The sequence below is a fragment of the Netta rufina genome (assembly GCF_964035555.1).
Source record: "Netta rufina genome assembly, chromosome: 5".
In the NCBI taxonomy this organism is placed as follows: domain Eukaryota; kingdom Metazoa; phylum Chordata; class Aves; order Anseriformes; family Anatidae; genus Netta; species Netta rufina.
The window spans coordinates 39,330,037-39,346,153 of record NC_140128.1 but is presented as its reverse complement, the minus strand read 5'-3'; the positions used below and the strand labels follow the sequence as shown (position 1 = coordinate 39,346,153).

General features: G+C 46.2%; 1 protein-coding gene across 3 annotated transcripts in view; it reads left to right on the top strand.

Moving 5' to 3' along the window:
* Positions 1-16,117, top strand: part of IFT43 (intraflagellar transport 43) — a 45,820-nt gene that overhangs the window by 16,511 nt on the left and 13,192 nt on the right. For all 3 annotated transcript variants that reach the window (XM_084287110.1, XM_084287111.1, XM_084287109.1), the window contains 2 exons: positions 13,071-13,103; positions 13,484-13,530. In XM_084287110.1, coding sequence (XP_084143236.1) covers positions 13,071-13,103; positions 13,484-13,530 — 80 coding nt within the window. The remainder of the gene's footprint in view (positions 1-13,070; positions 13,104-13,483; positions 13,531-16,117) is intronic.

The window sequence follows — 16,117 nt, the reverse complement described above, 5'->3', positions numbered from 1 at the left end:
AGCCTATAATAAGAGTGTGTATGTCTGAACATGTGCTTTGGAGGCACTCAGATTTCTGGAAAAGTTATATATTTTCTTTCCTGGAACCATGAGAATGGGACAAGACATCCAGAGACCTGTTACATAGCCAGTATTTCTTAGGAGGTGAGAAAGGTGGTCGATATTCAGGAAAACAGTACTTTTCTGGGAAAATTATCGCTCTTTGTTTGTCTCTGAAGAATAAATCAGCTCTTTGTAGAACCAAGTAGAAGCTTTATGGAAATGTGATAGCAGAGAACAAGGGTGAATTGCATTGCTTAGGAAAAATAAATCATGTAATTGGTGGCTACGTGAGGGACTGGATAGGAGCTAATACACTTATTCAGGACTGAGCCTAATGTGCCCTGAAGGACAGTGTGTGGGTTCCTAATGTAATGGCACCGTGCTGTGTGCTCCTCTAGGATGTTTTCCATGGTTTAACTTCAGCCTCATCTGATAGATTGCAGTAGCTGTCAGTGATACTTCTCTGGCATCCCAATTGCATGGTTTATAGATACAGCAGGTGCATGGAGTAAACGCTCCTATGAGGCTGGACACGATTCAGCTGAAGAAGCAGAACAGGAGCTAGGGGCTGCAGCCCTTTCTACCTGTATGACCCTGCCCAGTGGGATGTGAGATGAAGACGTGCCCCTTGCTCATTCATGCATACATGAATTCATGCTTTATCTGACAGCATTCTCTTCCTTTGTATTAAGAGCTTTTATGGAATGCATTTTATGATGGCAAGTCTTGTTCTGACTTTCTTTAGGCATGGGAGGGATGAGACTTTTGTAAACCGCTTCCCTCTCAGTTCTTTCCTTCAGTGGCAGATTCTCAACCCGGTGATCTCTTCCCTCTCTCCTCTTCCTCAGAAAAGTCTCAGCTGCTGGCCTGTGAGGCTGTCTTTGTGACATATCCCAGAGTAAAAACCTTCATGTGAAAAGTCTGAGTCATCGGCTGATGTCATACCAATGTTGCTGCAGCTTTCTTGTTTCTGTTTTCTCAGGCTTTATCTCCCCACAGCTTTCTACCAATCTGACTCAGTTTGGAAGCCCATCAAGCTGACTTGCTCCAATTTCACTATGAGAGAAGCAATCACACTAAAATACCATGCTTCTTTTGATACATCCGATGCAGCTGTAAGGACTCCTATGGCAGTGTAACTGAGCCTACGCTTGGGAAGCGTACTGCTTTCAGTAATTTTCTCGAAGTAATTTTGAACTGCCAGTATTGAAATCTGTGATCTTTTGCTTAGAAAGGGTGAGCAGAGTGGCTGCAGTTAGATTTTCTGTGTTGTGTGAATATGCTGTGGGCCAGATGGGATGCTGCAGCCACTTGTGAAGCAGTCTTGTCACTGTCTGTGTGTTCTCTTCTCTATTTGAGGTCTAAGCTTTTAGTTCTGTTTCTGACAGATTCAGCCAGTTGCAACTGCATACTTGTTGCTTTCCCTGCAGGGATACTTAAACCCTTTTCTCCTATATTTCTAGTTCAAAGTCTTATCAGTGTGAAATGATGACTTGAAATTGTTCTTTTTATTTCCATTTGGGACGTGTTAGAGTAAAATTTCATTTGCAATGTGGTTTTCTGTTTTTTTTTTTTTTTTTTTTTTTTTTTTTTTTCTTCTAACTTTGCTGCTCCCTCCTAGTCCCTTACTTGCCCAGATCTTGTCATACCTCGGTAAACTTGCAAATATTCTCTCCATCCTACTTGTTCCTTCCATCAGACCAGTGCTGTCTCAGACTATTGCAAGATAAGAAGAGGAGGAGACCCCTCAAAGTTTTCCAGCCTGTAACTGGTTTTAAAATTAATTTGCACAGATTGTATGCAAGTAAGATAAGGTAATTTTATCACAAGACTCCATAGCATAGTGTCAGAATTTTAAACTCCCAAGAACTACTGAACTATTGAAATGATGTCTTTTCCTTTTTCTTTTTTTTTTTGATAAGTTTTCAAAAGTCAGGCATGTAGAGATTTCTTTGGACTCCCAGTACCTCTGTAAAACATCTGTCATTACTAGGAGTTCAGTTTTGTAAATATGGGGAATAGTGAGCACTGCAGATAAGTGTCTGAGCAAACCCTCAGACTTGGCCTCTGCTATCAGCAAATAAATGGTGCAAAGTAGTGACAGAAGCATCTTTTTTTTCCTTACTGACAGGGCCCTCTGCAACTGAATCTGCTGGACTTACTTCAGTTTGTACAGAGAGAGAACAGCTCTCTGTGAGACGAGGCAGTCCCCTGGCTGCCCCAGCAATATTGGAGCCGCAGTGTTACAGGAAAGGGGACCAGCCAAGAACCTAGGCAGCCACTTGGGTCCTAGTACCCTGCTGAGATTATATAAATAACAGTAATTACATCAGATTTTTTCTAGAGAAGCAGCTCTCCAACCACTGGATGGAGCCCAAGTGCCATTCTGAAGGCTGTGCTGATGTCCTTAATGACATCAGTGTTGACACTTGTGACAAGCAAAGCAGAGGTTTTATTGTCGAGTTATCTCCTGCATCAGAAGGAAGAAACACAAAGTGCCTGCCAATGGGAAAAGGAAAGGGGAACTCAGTTTTGCACACTGGTGAGGATTTGACAAAGGAGAGGTGCTTCCAAGATCTGTTTAATTCCAGCTTGTGCTGATCTCATCTATCTGACTACTTATAGCTCCTTATCCTTATAGAATTTCTTCAATTTTTTTGTCCCTGTTAGTATGTGTTTTTTTGTTTGTTTGTTTGTTTTTTCTCTTTTCTTCTAGGGACACTTGCAGTTTACCTGGGTCCTTGTTCCCTTTGGTCTTGAAACCTCCCTGTGGTGAGCCCCTTAAATTTCATGCAGTTCTCTAGGCTGCAGATGGGGTTGTTGTGGAATAAACACAGCTCATTTCAGGTGGGCCCTCCAAGCAAAAAGCAAGTGCTGCTTTCAGGAGGAAATCCCTTCTAGTGCCTACATTTTTGTCTCCTTTCTTCTATAGGAATCCTGGCATTTTAGCAACAGGTGCTCCAGCCACAGCTGAAATCTCTCCTCCTTTCTGAGGGGTATGTCATACCGAGTTGGAATAATCAAGGCTTGTTTAGGAGAATAACCAGAACATTTTGGAACACGTGTTGGTACAGTGTCCAGGAATGCATTTCACAGGATATCAAGGGCCTGTCAGAAGGAAGTGGATGCAGTTGGGGTGACCTTTAGAGCGGAACAGCTTTGGTAACCCAAGCAATGTGTAGACATAATTTAGGGCTCTGGAGGGTGGGCAATGGTGAGATTGCACCCTGGAGCTGGAGGAAAGTTATTTAAGAGATTAAGGTTTTTTATGATTCGGGGTCTCTAGAGGTAGCTAAGGTTAAAAACCTCCTGTTTCAAAAAGATGGGCTTAAACTATCCTGTGTCGTATCTATATGAAATGATCCTCAAGAGTGTCTGGTTTATAGAACCTCTGGCCATCCCTGGCTTGCAAGTGGGAGTAGTAAAAGCTCATGAGTTTCTCTTATCTGGTGTGGCAGGGGAAAGCTCATGTCATTGTGTCTGCCCTCTACTCCCAGTCCAGCAATGTTGAGATAAATCTCAGGCTGGGCTTCCTTGTGACGCTGCCATGTTAGGAGCAGAGCCAGGCTTCTGGCTGTGGGGAAGACAGCAGCTTCCCTCTGCATCCTGCAGCCATCTGTGGATGTCCTCAGAGATGAGAACAGTGGAGGTACAAAGGCTTGAGGCTACCAAGTGAGGGGGCACAACTTAGAAGGAGACGAAAGAAAAGGAAGTCTGATTAAGTTTTGTCTTGAAGTGTCTGTTTTTGGGTTTGTCCCTGCATTGATCTGCAAGGGAATGAGGCAAGTAATGGCCCCTTGGGGACCTTCAGGACTTTCCTCTCAATGTCAGCCGTCATTTTCAATCACCCTCTCCCTCCCAGCCATTAATTTTGGCCCAGGATCATGGGGACTTGTCCATCTATCACTCCTAATTGACACTAAATGATCTGTCAGTTTATTGATGAACGGCAGGAGTGGAATTGTCACAATATATTTTACTTTCTAACAACTCCTCCTGACAATTTTACCTTGTCCATCTCACTCTCCTCACATAAATCTCCATTGGCCTCTCATTCCTTCTCTTGGGCTGTTCTGGTGCCAGCCGCCTCCACACCATCGGCACGCATCAAGGACATCAAGATGGCGCTAAGCTGCAGTCTGCAGGCCCAGGGTGGGTTTTTTCCTCTCCTTCTCTCTCCCTCTCTCTCTTTTTTTTTTTTTTTTTTTTAATAAGCTGGATGTTCCAGGAATGCTAACAGGCTCTTGTCCTCTTGTCCCTCCATGTCATTGCTGGGGTGAGCTCTCCTTGGTGTTTCTGTTTAGACTCAGGAAAGATAACTGGCAGAAAAATGAAACTCCCTAAAAGACAAAAGAGTCACCTGAGAATCCCTCAGTAGCATGGCTGTGATGGGGGATTTTTTTTTCCTTTTAATCCTTGCAAGGGTTTCCTGCAAAGAGAAAATGCTAGGCTTATGCCCATACTTGTGTCTTTGCAGTGCTCAGAGGAACCTCGAAAAAGAGTTGGACTTTTTTTTTTTAAAGCTATATTTCTGCTGATGTTTGTCTTTATTAGTGAAGTTTTCTTTGGCTTTTTCCTGAAAGACACAGAGCAGCTGAAGAGCTAATAAGGTTGTAAAATCTAGCTACCCTAGACAATGGAGTTTGCATGACAAATTTGGGAGTCTGACATTTTGGTAACAGTCCAGGTAAGCTGCTGAGGTGGCAAAGTGTGCTCACGGTAAAGTCTCTCTGATTTTCCTTCCTTAGTTCTCTGCATCTCCAAGGAATTTACCAGCACACCCACGGGAGACCATCCTTGTTCTCCCAAATATTTTGAATTTAAAAAAGCAAAATCCTCTTGAAGACCATTTGCAACCAACCTTTTTCTATATACCAAAGCCAAGGCTAAAATCTTGTCTGGCCTTTGTAAGTCACCTCTAAATTGACTGTGGAGTCTGACTTAATGCAGTTTACCTGTGGAAAGAGACCTAAGATGATCTGATCTGTGATCTACTGCTTTGACCCTATCTCCCTCTCTGACCTCCCCAACCCCATATCACCCCTCTACTATTCTGAAGTCCTTAACCCAAGTTCTTAAAATGCCCTCTTTCAGAACTGTGGCTCTCAGATGATAGCACAAGGTGCCACTCAGTAACAAATACCTAGCTCTTTTTTTTTTTTTTTAATGTTTTCAATGAGGCCAATCACAAATAAAGGGACTTTGGCCAGGTCCTAGAGGCTGAAGAGTTTGTTTTCTGTTGTGGGATTTGGAAAAAAAAAAAAAAAAGCAAACAAGCTTGGGTTCTTTTACGTTCCTTTCTAGTTCTGTCCCCTTTAGCAGTCAGTTTTTCTGTGTAACCATGGGGATCAGCACTGTATGTTTCCCTTTAAATGGAAACTGCAGTGCTCCCGTAACCTCAGGAGCCATTTGGTGTGAGAGTTGGCCCTGGTGGTTACTGGAGACCGAAGACGTGATCTCTTGGACAGGAGCCCCTGTTCTCAGGGAACGAAGATGTGTGGTGGATACCTCCAGAAACTGCAGTGCTGTTTTCCCACACAGCAGGAATTTGTATTGAGTGTTGTTGTTTTTTCTGTTGCTCAGTGGGAGCTCTGAGCAGCTCTGCTGGTCAGCTCTTTACCAGTGAGCGAGTTGGGGAGCCCTGGGAACATCTGTTACGGGGCTGCTGCAGTGAGTAGGCTGAGGTTCAGTGACCCCTGTGAACTCCGGCTGTCCGCTTGTTCCCTCGTGCCAGTTCCTAAAGTCCTGCTTGACAGAGCCTTCCTCCTTACTTGCTTCTGTAAAGCAAGCCTGTGTATTAGGACATGAGGAGAAACAACATTTTTTGTTACAGTTTGAATAATGAGTGCCTCATAAGCTTGCTTCATCTGGAGCTGGTTAACCACAGCATCTATCAGGTCCTTCGTCTGCCCATGCAGTGCTCTGGGCAGTGCGGGCCAGGCACCCCAGGGAGCCTGTGAGGTGCTAGAAAGTCATCAGTGGGACCATTGTGGGTACCACAAATGTGTGTCTGCCCAAAACCCCACTGAGGAGATGCAGACATACATGTACATCCATGTGCCCCAGTGTTTGGAAACAGAGGGCGGTGAGGTGCCATGCAATGACAAAAATAAAGGCTTGTTGTAGTCCTGGCTCTGCTGAAGTTGACGGCAAAGCCTGCCTTGATTTAGAAGATGTGAAGATTTAACTCCCTGATTTTATTGTAGCAAACCTGCCTTCTCCAGGCTGCCACAGCCCAGGGAGAGGGGGTAGGAACTTGAACAACTGAAGAAAGCCCCAAGGAAGGTGAAATGGCATAGGGGAGACGGCAGGTTGTGGTAGTGCTTTCCAGCACAGGCTGTAGTTCTGTACAGCTCTGATGAGCGTTTTTCACTCCCTGTGCCTCAGCAAACAAGCAGTGGCCGAGGCCCACACTTGGAGAGCTGGGAGAGCCGATCAGTTCGCGCCTGTGCGTCATTTGGGCTGTGTAACCAGCTGTGCCTTAGGCTATTGAACAAGCTGCAACTCGTGGCTCACCACCCACTTGCTGCGGTGATGGGCACCAAAAAAATACTTGAGCAAGAGAGTACAATGTCCTTTTTTTTTTTTTTTTAATCATGTTTTTCCCCTCCCTCAGGCCTAGACCTGAGTTACAGTCAGTGCCCCTGAGGCGAAAGGCTTCGTGTCTCCCTGCAGATTGCGCCAAGCCACACCGGTGGGTACGGTTTGGGTGGAAGCACACAGGCAGCACGCTGCCCAGAACAGCCCCTCTGTCTGCTCCGCTCTCTCCCAACAAGACACATCTCCAACACCAGGACATTTTTTTTTTTTTTTCCCCTTTTAGTCTAGAAGCCGTTCAGACACGCCAGGCCCCGTGCAGCGCCCACCCCACGGCAACAGGGCCCCTCACGGCCCGCCAGAGGGCGGCCGCGGCCCGCCTCAGGCCTCCGCCGCCTCACGGGGCTCAGCCCGGCCCGGTACCCCCCTCCCCGGGGCCCCGCTGCCCCCATGCCCCGGGGAGGAGCTGGGGGAGCCCTGTAGGGTGAGGGGCCGGTGTCCGGCCCCCCTCCGCCAGCCGCGGCCCCCGCGAGCTGTGGGCATTAGGAGGTTTCAAGGACATTTCCCCCCCGTTCGTCCCAGTGATGTCCCCTGCTAAAATAGGTTAACGGTGTGTAATTAAGCACTACACATTGTCATGCCGCATAAAGATAGCGTCCTGGCGGTTCTCTGAGCCCGGCTACTTTATCTCCATTTAGATCTCCGTGGTAGGCCATTAAATGAGAAAGAAACAGTTTAAGGGAGATCATGTCTACATTAGACCTGCCTTTCACCCCTCAGCACGGTGCTAGGAAGCTCCCACCCGGCTGAGCTGGGCGCTGGGGTGGTGGTGGGGGAAAGCCTCGTTTTTGAGGCTCAACCCCCTGGCATTAACATAGAGGGAGGATTCCTGCTGGCCACAACTGAGCAAACTCAGTGCTCGAGAGCACAATCGGATTTATATCTTCTGCCCCAGCACACAGCTTGGAGAGAAATAGGTGCTGTGTAGTAGGAGTTGTAAAGCAAGGTGAACTGTGGTCTGTCGGGGGTCTTCTGCCCAATTTCTTTTTTATTCAACACCATGAAACAGAGAGGGGATCAGCAGCTGGCCAAAGCCTGAGGGAATACTCTAAGGTTTTGGTCCTGTTTGGGAGCACAGACAGTCTGGAAGTGAAATGAAGTGTAAGGGTGACAGGGTCAGTCCATGTTCTTTGGCCATCCAGAATCTACTGGAAGGAATGAGAGAAACAGAGGTATCACCCTCACAAAAAACGATGTTCGTTGGTGTATAATGCAGCAGACAGTTGGTGTATAATACGCAGAATCACAGAATTTCTAGGTTGGAAGAGACCTCAAGATCATTGAGTCCAACCTCTGACCTGACGCTAGCAGTCCCCACTAAACCATATCCCTAAGCTCTACATCTAAACGTCTTTTGAAGACTTCCAGGGATGGTGACTCCACCACTTCCCTGGGCAGCCTGTTCCAGTGCCTCACAACCCTTTCAGTGAAGAAGTTCTTCCTAACATCTAACCTAAAACTCCCCTGGCGCAACTTAAGCCCATTCCCCCTCGTCCTGTCACCAGGCATGTGGGAGAACAGGCCAACCCCCACCTCACTACAGCCTCCTTTGAGGTACCTATAGAGAGCGATAAGGTCGCCCTGAGCCTCCTCTTCTCCAGGCTGAACAAGCCCAGCTCCCTCAGCCGCTCCTCGTAGGACTTGTTCTCCAGGCCCCTCACCAGCTTCGTCGCCCTTCTCTGCACCCGCTCAAGCACCTCGATGTCCTTGTAGCAAGGGGCCCAAAACTGAACACAGTACTCAAGGTGCGGCCTCACCAGAGCTGAGTACAGGGGGACGATCACCTCCCTAGCCCTGCTGGTCACACTGTTCCTGATACAAGCCAGGATGCCATTGGCCTTCTTGGCCACCTGAGCACACTGCTGGCTCATATTCAGCCGACTATCCACCATCGCTCCCAGGTCCTTCTCTGCCTGGCAGCTCTCCAACCATTCCTCTCCCAGCCTGTAGCTCTGCTTGGGGTTATTGCGCCCCAGGTGCAGGACCTGGCACTTGGCCTTGTTGAACTTCATGCAGTTGACCTCAGCCCATCGGTGCAGCCTATCCAGATCCTCCTGCAGAGCTTTCCTACCCTCAAGCAGATCGACACACGCACCTAACTTGGTGTCATCTGCGAACTTACTGAGGGTGCACTCGATGCCCTCGTCCAGATCATCGATGAAGATATTAAAGAGGACCGGCCCCAGCACCGAGCCCTGGGGGACGCCACTAGTGACTGGCCTCCAACTGGACTTGACTCCATTCACCACGACTCTTTGGGCCCAGCTATCCAGCCAGTTTCTAACCCAACAAAGCGTGCGCCAGTCCAAGCCAAGAGCAGCCAGTTTCTTGAGGAGAATGCTGTGGGAGACAGTGTCAAAAGCCTTGCTGAAGTCAAGGTAGACCACATCCACAGCCTTTCCCTCGTCCACCCAGCGCGTCACTTTGTCATAGAAGGAGATCAGGTTCGTCAAGCAGGACCTGCCTTTCATAAACCCATGCTGACTGGGCCTGATCGCCTGCTTGCCCTGCAAGTGCTGCGTGATGACTCTCAGGAGGATCTGCTCCATGAGCTTCCCTGGCACTGAGGTCAAACTGACAGGCCTGTGGTTTCCTGGGTCTGCCCTCCGGCCCTTCTTGTAGATGGGCGTCACATTTGCTAGCCGCCAGTCAACTGGGAAAATAATACAGCAGTGCGTTTCTGAGCACTGCTCACGGGATTGCATTATTTTATTTGCCCTTAATTAACTGGTTGTATCCATACAGCACAAAGCCATGCCACAGCAGATTCAGGCTGGATGTAAGAAAAAAATTGTTACCACAAGGGTGGTCAAACACTGCAACAGGCTGCCTTGTGAGGTAGTTGATGCCCCATGCCTGTCAATGTTCAAGAGGCACTTGGAGAATGCCCTTAATTATCTGCTTTAACTTTGGTTAGCCCTGAAGTGGCAGTTGGACTCAATGATCTTTGGAGGTCCCTTCCAGCAGAGCTATTGTACTGTATTGTGTTGTATTCTATAGTTCTTACACAGTTGTTCATTCTGTGGATGTTTTTGCTGCCTTCCCTGCACTGTGCCTCCTGCTGGAGCAAGCAGACCAGGGCAGCACACTTGCTGCTGAGAGCACAAGAAAAGAGTAGGAGATCTGTCGATTCTGTCTTGAGTTTACAGTCCGTTTTCTTCAGTGCCTGCTTCCACTCATCGCTAGAAAGCTGTGCCCTTGTGGATGGGGAGGATGCTGTGTAGCCAGGCCTGATATTCCTGCAGGATGAAATGTTGGTCTCAGCATGGTGCAGTTGGCATTGATAAGCTGAGCCAGTTCTCAGGACTCGGTACAACACCATACTTAAAACAGTGTGGTAACTTCACAAAGAATGCCTGCAGGGCTTCCAATACACCTGGAGACCACAGGGACAGGCAGGGGGCTGGTTCTGCAGGAGTAGTATCTCCGTTTATTGCTTAGCCCTCAGCTAAGCTTATGAAGTCCACAGGGTTGGAGGCAGAGCACATTTTGAGGGTCTGTTAACATCTTTCTTCTCTTACTGCCTTGAAGGTTTTTAACTTTAAGACATGGGGGCAAAGCTTGTCTTTTCTCTCAGGGTCACTTTGTTAGGTGGATTTAGATAATGCAGTTGGGCCAAAAAAAGCGAAACGCTAGTTAGGAACAAACCAAGAATATTTTGTAATTTTATTTTCCAGCTTGAAACAAGGAATTACAAAGTAACATGCCATTAAACAAAACAAAAGGAAGACTTTGGGTTTAAGGCTCCATAAAAAAAAAGAAAAGGGAATAGTAAGCTGGTTGGTGTCTTCTTTACCTGATAGCTTGGTCATCAAGGCAACATAGGGTTTCCTGCAATTCCTGCTGGCACTCCAGAAATTTCATGCCATAAATCCCAGATAGTCCTCTACCTGTGAGCTGGTTTGAAATGCCAGTTTCATCAATTGATGCTGTTCCAAGTCATATATTAACAAACCACTGTAGAGCAGGTGACTGAAAGCAGGTGTCTCCTAAACAGAACAGCAGTCATTTCTAGCTCCTGCTCTACTTCCCCTGGTAGTTAAATGCTCTGTGTAAACCACGGTACTGTCAAAATGAGAGACTGGCATCACCCACTGCCACCTTTGTGTCCTGAAGCATGGGGGCTGGGGCATTCCCCTGGAGGGGCTGACAGTGAGCTTTAGCTTGCCCAGGAAAGAACTGTCCTGTTTGATGGGAGTCCTAACACCCAGACTCTAGCATTAAAGCAGGCACTACTCTTGTCCTCTCCTTGCTTATGACTTTTTTCCACAAATTACGATTTTCTCCAATACAGTGCAGCTATTTCATAATGAAGTAAAGCTATTTGGCAAATCTGCAGATGGTTTTGGGAATGCTGAAACTACACTATTCTAGAATTGTGCAGATGTCTGAGTGCATTGTACAAAATATGAAAATGTGAGGGCAGAATATTAAACCCAAGCAAGGGCATTGGGACCCACAGCAAAGCTGCCCAGATTTGGAGTCATCTAGATCAGTAAGGTGAATTGTCACGGTGTATGTTAGCTTATTGCCCTCAATGAGTCCTTTTCTAACATAACTAGGAAAAGCTGGGAATGTTTTAAGTCTGAGAATGCACATAATAGTCTCTGCCTCTAGGAGTAACTTACGACTGCCTTCCCATTGGGCCAGCTGGATACCTGCCATGACAGGGAGTTCAGGAAAGAGAAATTGCTTATGGGGATAGCAAGGCCCTCTCCTGGGAAGTATAAGCATGTGGAGTGTTGCACTCTTGCCTGGGGACAGGCAATGAAGAAGGATGTAAGAAGCGTGAGTACTGATGGAAAGAAAAGGGTTATTTGGGGCTGGACAATTATCAAGAGTATGGGATCGTGCTAAGAAGAGGTTAGATTGAACCTCCAGGAAATGATCCCACTGTGAGGGCAAGGGTCTGAAGACAGGGTCTGGGAAGCAGTTCTGTGAAGGAAGGAGGGAGAGAGATAAAATAAGATGAATCTTGCATCATCTTTTCATATCTGTCTTTTCAGATTCCATACACCAGCATGAGCTGGCAGTGGGCTCTCTAGAGCCATCCCTTCCTCTCTCCATAGTATTAGGGGGTTCACAAACCGGGGAAAAGGAGGCAAATGGACAAATGTTTCTTACTGAAAGAACACTCCTGAATTCCCCAACTCCATTGTGCTTCTGCCTTGTCATGAACAGAAGCCTGCAGATATAGCTGAAAGCTTGGGTGCAGATGTCACTTATATGGCTGCAGTTCTGACCATAGCAGTGGATATTATAGAGCTCAGATCACTGATTCTGTCTCATTTTTAGCTTCTCACAGACTGCAAGCTCCAAGGAGAGCAGTGGAGACAAGGGGCTTTCTCCTTCTCATAGCCAGACATCCTCTGTGTCCTGCTCCTTGCTCTTACAAGAGCAGACTATTCACAGGAGAACTAGAAGAGGATGGTGGCCTGCTGGAACAGAGAACTGATGAAAAGTCTGCTCCATATCATGCAACTGCTTTGAAAGGAGCCGTGCCAGGCAATGAAGCAGCTTCTCTTGCATCTTGGCGTGTCTTGGGACAGTGTATGTGGTAGGGGAGAGCCCCTTGTATCCCTTGTCATGGTGCCCTGACTTAAGGGAGGGGAGAATATTTATTCCCAACGCATAGAGATGAAACTTCACTCTGCAAAATGGCCAAAGCAATCAGCGAGTGATGGAGTATCTGCTAAAAAGAAACCTGGCATTTAATTAACTTTTCAAAGTGCTGGTTCAGCAATCTCCATGTTTTACATTTTGAATATTGAACAAGCGTCCCTAATCGGAACTGAATTACTTCTGGGCTTGCTGGGGTGGAGAGCAAGGGAGCTGCCATTTGCCAGTGCCTCTCCCCCTCCACGTTATTATTATGAACTCCTGTTAACTCAGCTGGATCAACCCTGATTTACTGCAGCGACAGCGTGTCTGACCTCAACTTGGCCAGCTCAAGTGGGGCTCCTAGCCTACAAAGGCAACCAGATAATCTTTAAGCACAACCAGGGGCAGGAAGAACCTGTTGATCTCTCAGGGGTAGATAAAAAAAAAAAGTATGCCTTCTTCATTGCTGATGTGCTGACCTCTGTACTCAGGTAAGGCAAACTTTACCCACAGCTGATGGCAGAGAGGATGAAAAAGGATCTGAGAAACTCAAAACAAAAACAAAAACAAAAACAAAAAACAAGTTTGTGTGGCTCTCACTGTATCTGGGATATCTGGCTGTCTTTGGGATCTAAATGATTCAGCATTAACCTGATGCATTCAGGGACTTTGGCTCAGTGGTTACTCAGAATTTTTGAAATGTGGGATGTGTGATATCAGACCTGGGTACAGGAACTGTTTTGCACAGTAAGACTTATATAGGGAAAGGTGTGCTTTTTATAAGTTTTTTTCTAGCCTTTTCTAAACATAAACCTTTCCTTGTCTTACAGGTTAGGAAAAAAGCATGCGGAAGAAGTAGAAGAGTAAGTTCCCGTTGTTGCTAAGACTTCCTTTACAACTTCTACATCTGGTTTCACGGAGAAGGGGCATGAAACTCTAAATTCATGTACACCAAGATCTGGAACTACTTGGGATGAATTCATGTTGTGTGTCCCAGTGTGGGTCAGTACTTGTCACTCTGTAGTTCCCTGGGTGTGGAGGAAGGTGATGGCTCTGTCACTCCCATATGATGGAAAGAGGGAGAAGCATCTGCTTTCCCAGCAGACTCACCCCAGCCACTGCTGTCTAAGCCATGTGTAGTAACCTAGGGGTTTGTATCAGGTACAAGGCTAGTGGGGAAAAAGGGAACGCAGGTGCTTTTCTGGCCTTGCATTTGAAATTATTTCCTTGTGTTTTGCTGCAGCCATCGTCTCAGGCAGCAGAGCCTGGAGGTATCAAGTGATGGAGGAGGTAAGGTATTACCTACTTGACTGCAAGAATTGCCTTCATGCATGTCTGGGGGTTCTCCAGTAAAGTGAGCAGAGGCATCTGGTTAGAAATGGCAAGGGAATGAACCACCCTGGAGGGGAAACATGTGGTAGCTGCTGAAGTTCCCCAGCTGCTGAAAGGGGGAGAGAGAGCAAAAGAGATAGAGAGGAGGATGAGGAAGTGAGTCTGTAGTCTAAGTCTGGTTCTTCATTAAAACAGAATAATAAAAAGCCTTGGGGAAGAAGGAAAGCGTCAAGGGAACACTTTTCTCTGTGATTACCTCCATATGGAGAATAGTGCACTGGGGTAAGAAGAGGGACCAATAAAAGATTCAGGGCAGGGATAGAAAGTACTGCTGTCCCCTAGTTTAGGTGAGAGCAGGCTCTACTTAAAGTCCCTCTTGTGTTTTATGGTAACACCCCAGTCTTGTGCCAGTCAGGACGAGTGCCTGCACAGTTCTCTTGGGGCCTCTGTCATGAGAGAATTCTTCATTTAAAGAATCCACTTGCCAAATGCAATATCTGAGGTCATAAGCTAAACGTATGTACTGGTAGGTTATTCCACCCCATCCCTCTACAGGCTGCTATGAAATCTACTGGACTCCTGCCTTAATACTAGTTTTCTTTATAGCTTATATCGTTTACTCTTTTAGAACTGGATAAACCAAGAAAATGCTCAGGAAAAATCCACAGTATGAAGCTCCAGAGATATAAGCCCGTAAGACGTAGAAATTCTTTGAAGTTTCTCGGAGCTACCTAAATTTTCAAGGACTAAGGATTTTATACTGTCTATAAAACGTTGCATCTGTAAAATATCTCCAAGTATTTGAGGTATTAGTAGGAGTCACAAATGATCAGACATCAGTATTGTTAATGAGACTAAGTAGAAGGCTTATTTGGGTCTTCCAGACAAATTAAGCATTACAACATATGACTGCCACAAGTGGCACCTTTACAGCACTGGCATCTTCAGAATAGACTTGATTTCCCCCTGGGAAGTTTCTTGGGCTTCATAGACTTCAGCGTATACCAGTGAGGCTGATAGTCTGTTCTAAATAGCTGTTTGGCTGTTTGCATACCTGCTGTCCTTCTTGTTGAAACTTGGGCTTATATTCAGAGTACAACTTTATTTACTAAATGTAAAAATGCTTGCTACATGGTAGCAGCATGTGATTTTTAGTGCTCCCAAACCTTGGGTAATAAGCACAGACTAGAACTGATACAGAGTGTGCTGTGAAGACACAGTAAGTCATACTACACTTATTTAGCTGTACCTAACCTATAGTTAATGGTTGATTTTGGATTGTTTGCTAATCAAAATTCATTTTTAGATGATATGTATGGGTTAGAAGAAGGATCCTGCTAATCTTATTGTGGTTCTTACCCAGGCAGTTTCTAGTAGTCAGGTACACTGGGTTGTAGATCTAATTTCCATATGGAAAATCTCTAAATGATCAGTGCATTGCATGCTTGTGGTCCTATATCTACAGGGACTGCAAACAGCCTAATTCTGGGAGAGCTGCTCTCCGTGTGGGCTTAGTAATTGCACTGAAGAAAACTGACGTACAAACGAACTCCAGAACCTAATTAAAACTAATTTTGTGAATAAGCTGAGAGATATAAATAACTGCCCAGTGTAGAAGGCAGGGAGCAGCACTGTGCAGTTGTGCTGTAAACTGAGCCATGGAGGCCTCCCCTTCACACAGCCCTTCCTGGCGTGTGGGTCCTCAAGGATGGGTCATGGTTATTTTGTGCTGCATAATGTGTTAGCTTGTACGCCTTAATGTGAACAGGTGTGGTTGCCTGCTGATTGCTGCTGACAACCAAGACGTTTGGATTGCCTTCCTTTAACCCGTTAGAAAGGTTAGCTCTACCATTCCATTAACATTGCTTGCCCCCTGTCCAACCTTTTTATTGAAAGAAACAAAGACAAAACTGCATGCACTTAAAAAGATAGCCCTACGTATCTGAAGTGTGCTCGGTTGTGATCATTTGTATGGCACTAATGACCAGAGGCTCGGAATTTGGAGTCTTTTGGAGGAAGCATTAAAAAAGCAGAGGCCCTGGAGAGAGCCTACAGTTCGGCGTGTGGAGAACAGAGGGAAGGTCACACAGCCAAGTGGAGACTTGGTTTTATTATGCCTTGTAGTTTCAGAAGTAAAACTAGAATTCTCTCACTACCATTCACACTGTGCATCAAATAGCATCTGAGTACTCATCTCCATGGAATCTGGGGAGAGGACGGTTGCTTCACAGGCTGTGGGAAGGCTGGGGAAAAGCTAAAATAACCTGGAAGGTAAGTGGGTGGTCCAGACAGGGACAAGCACGGAACCATGTGCAGTTCTGGCCACTCCTTGCAGGTGCACAGGAAAACCCAGAAGGTGCAAGTCATCCATAATGCACAATACAGACTGTCAAAATCCTACAAATGAAGTAAGTACCTTGGTTCAGGCTTTGCTCAGAATCCATTTTCTTTAATCCATTTTTTTTCTTCATATAGGAAGATAGGAATTAATGTAGGAATTCTTCTTGCCCAGGACAAGAGAACCATTTTAAAAAGGAGCCAGGTT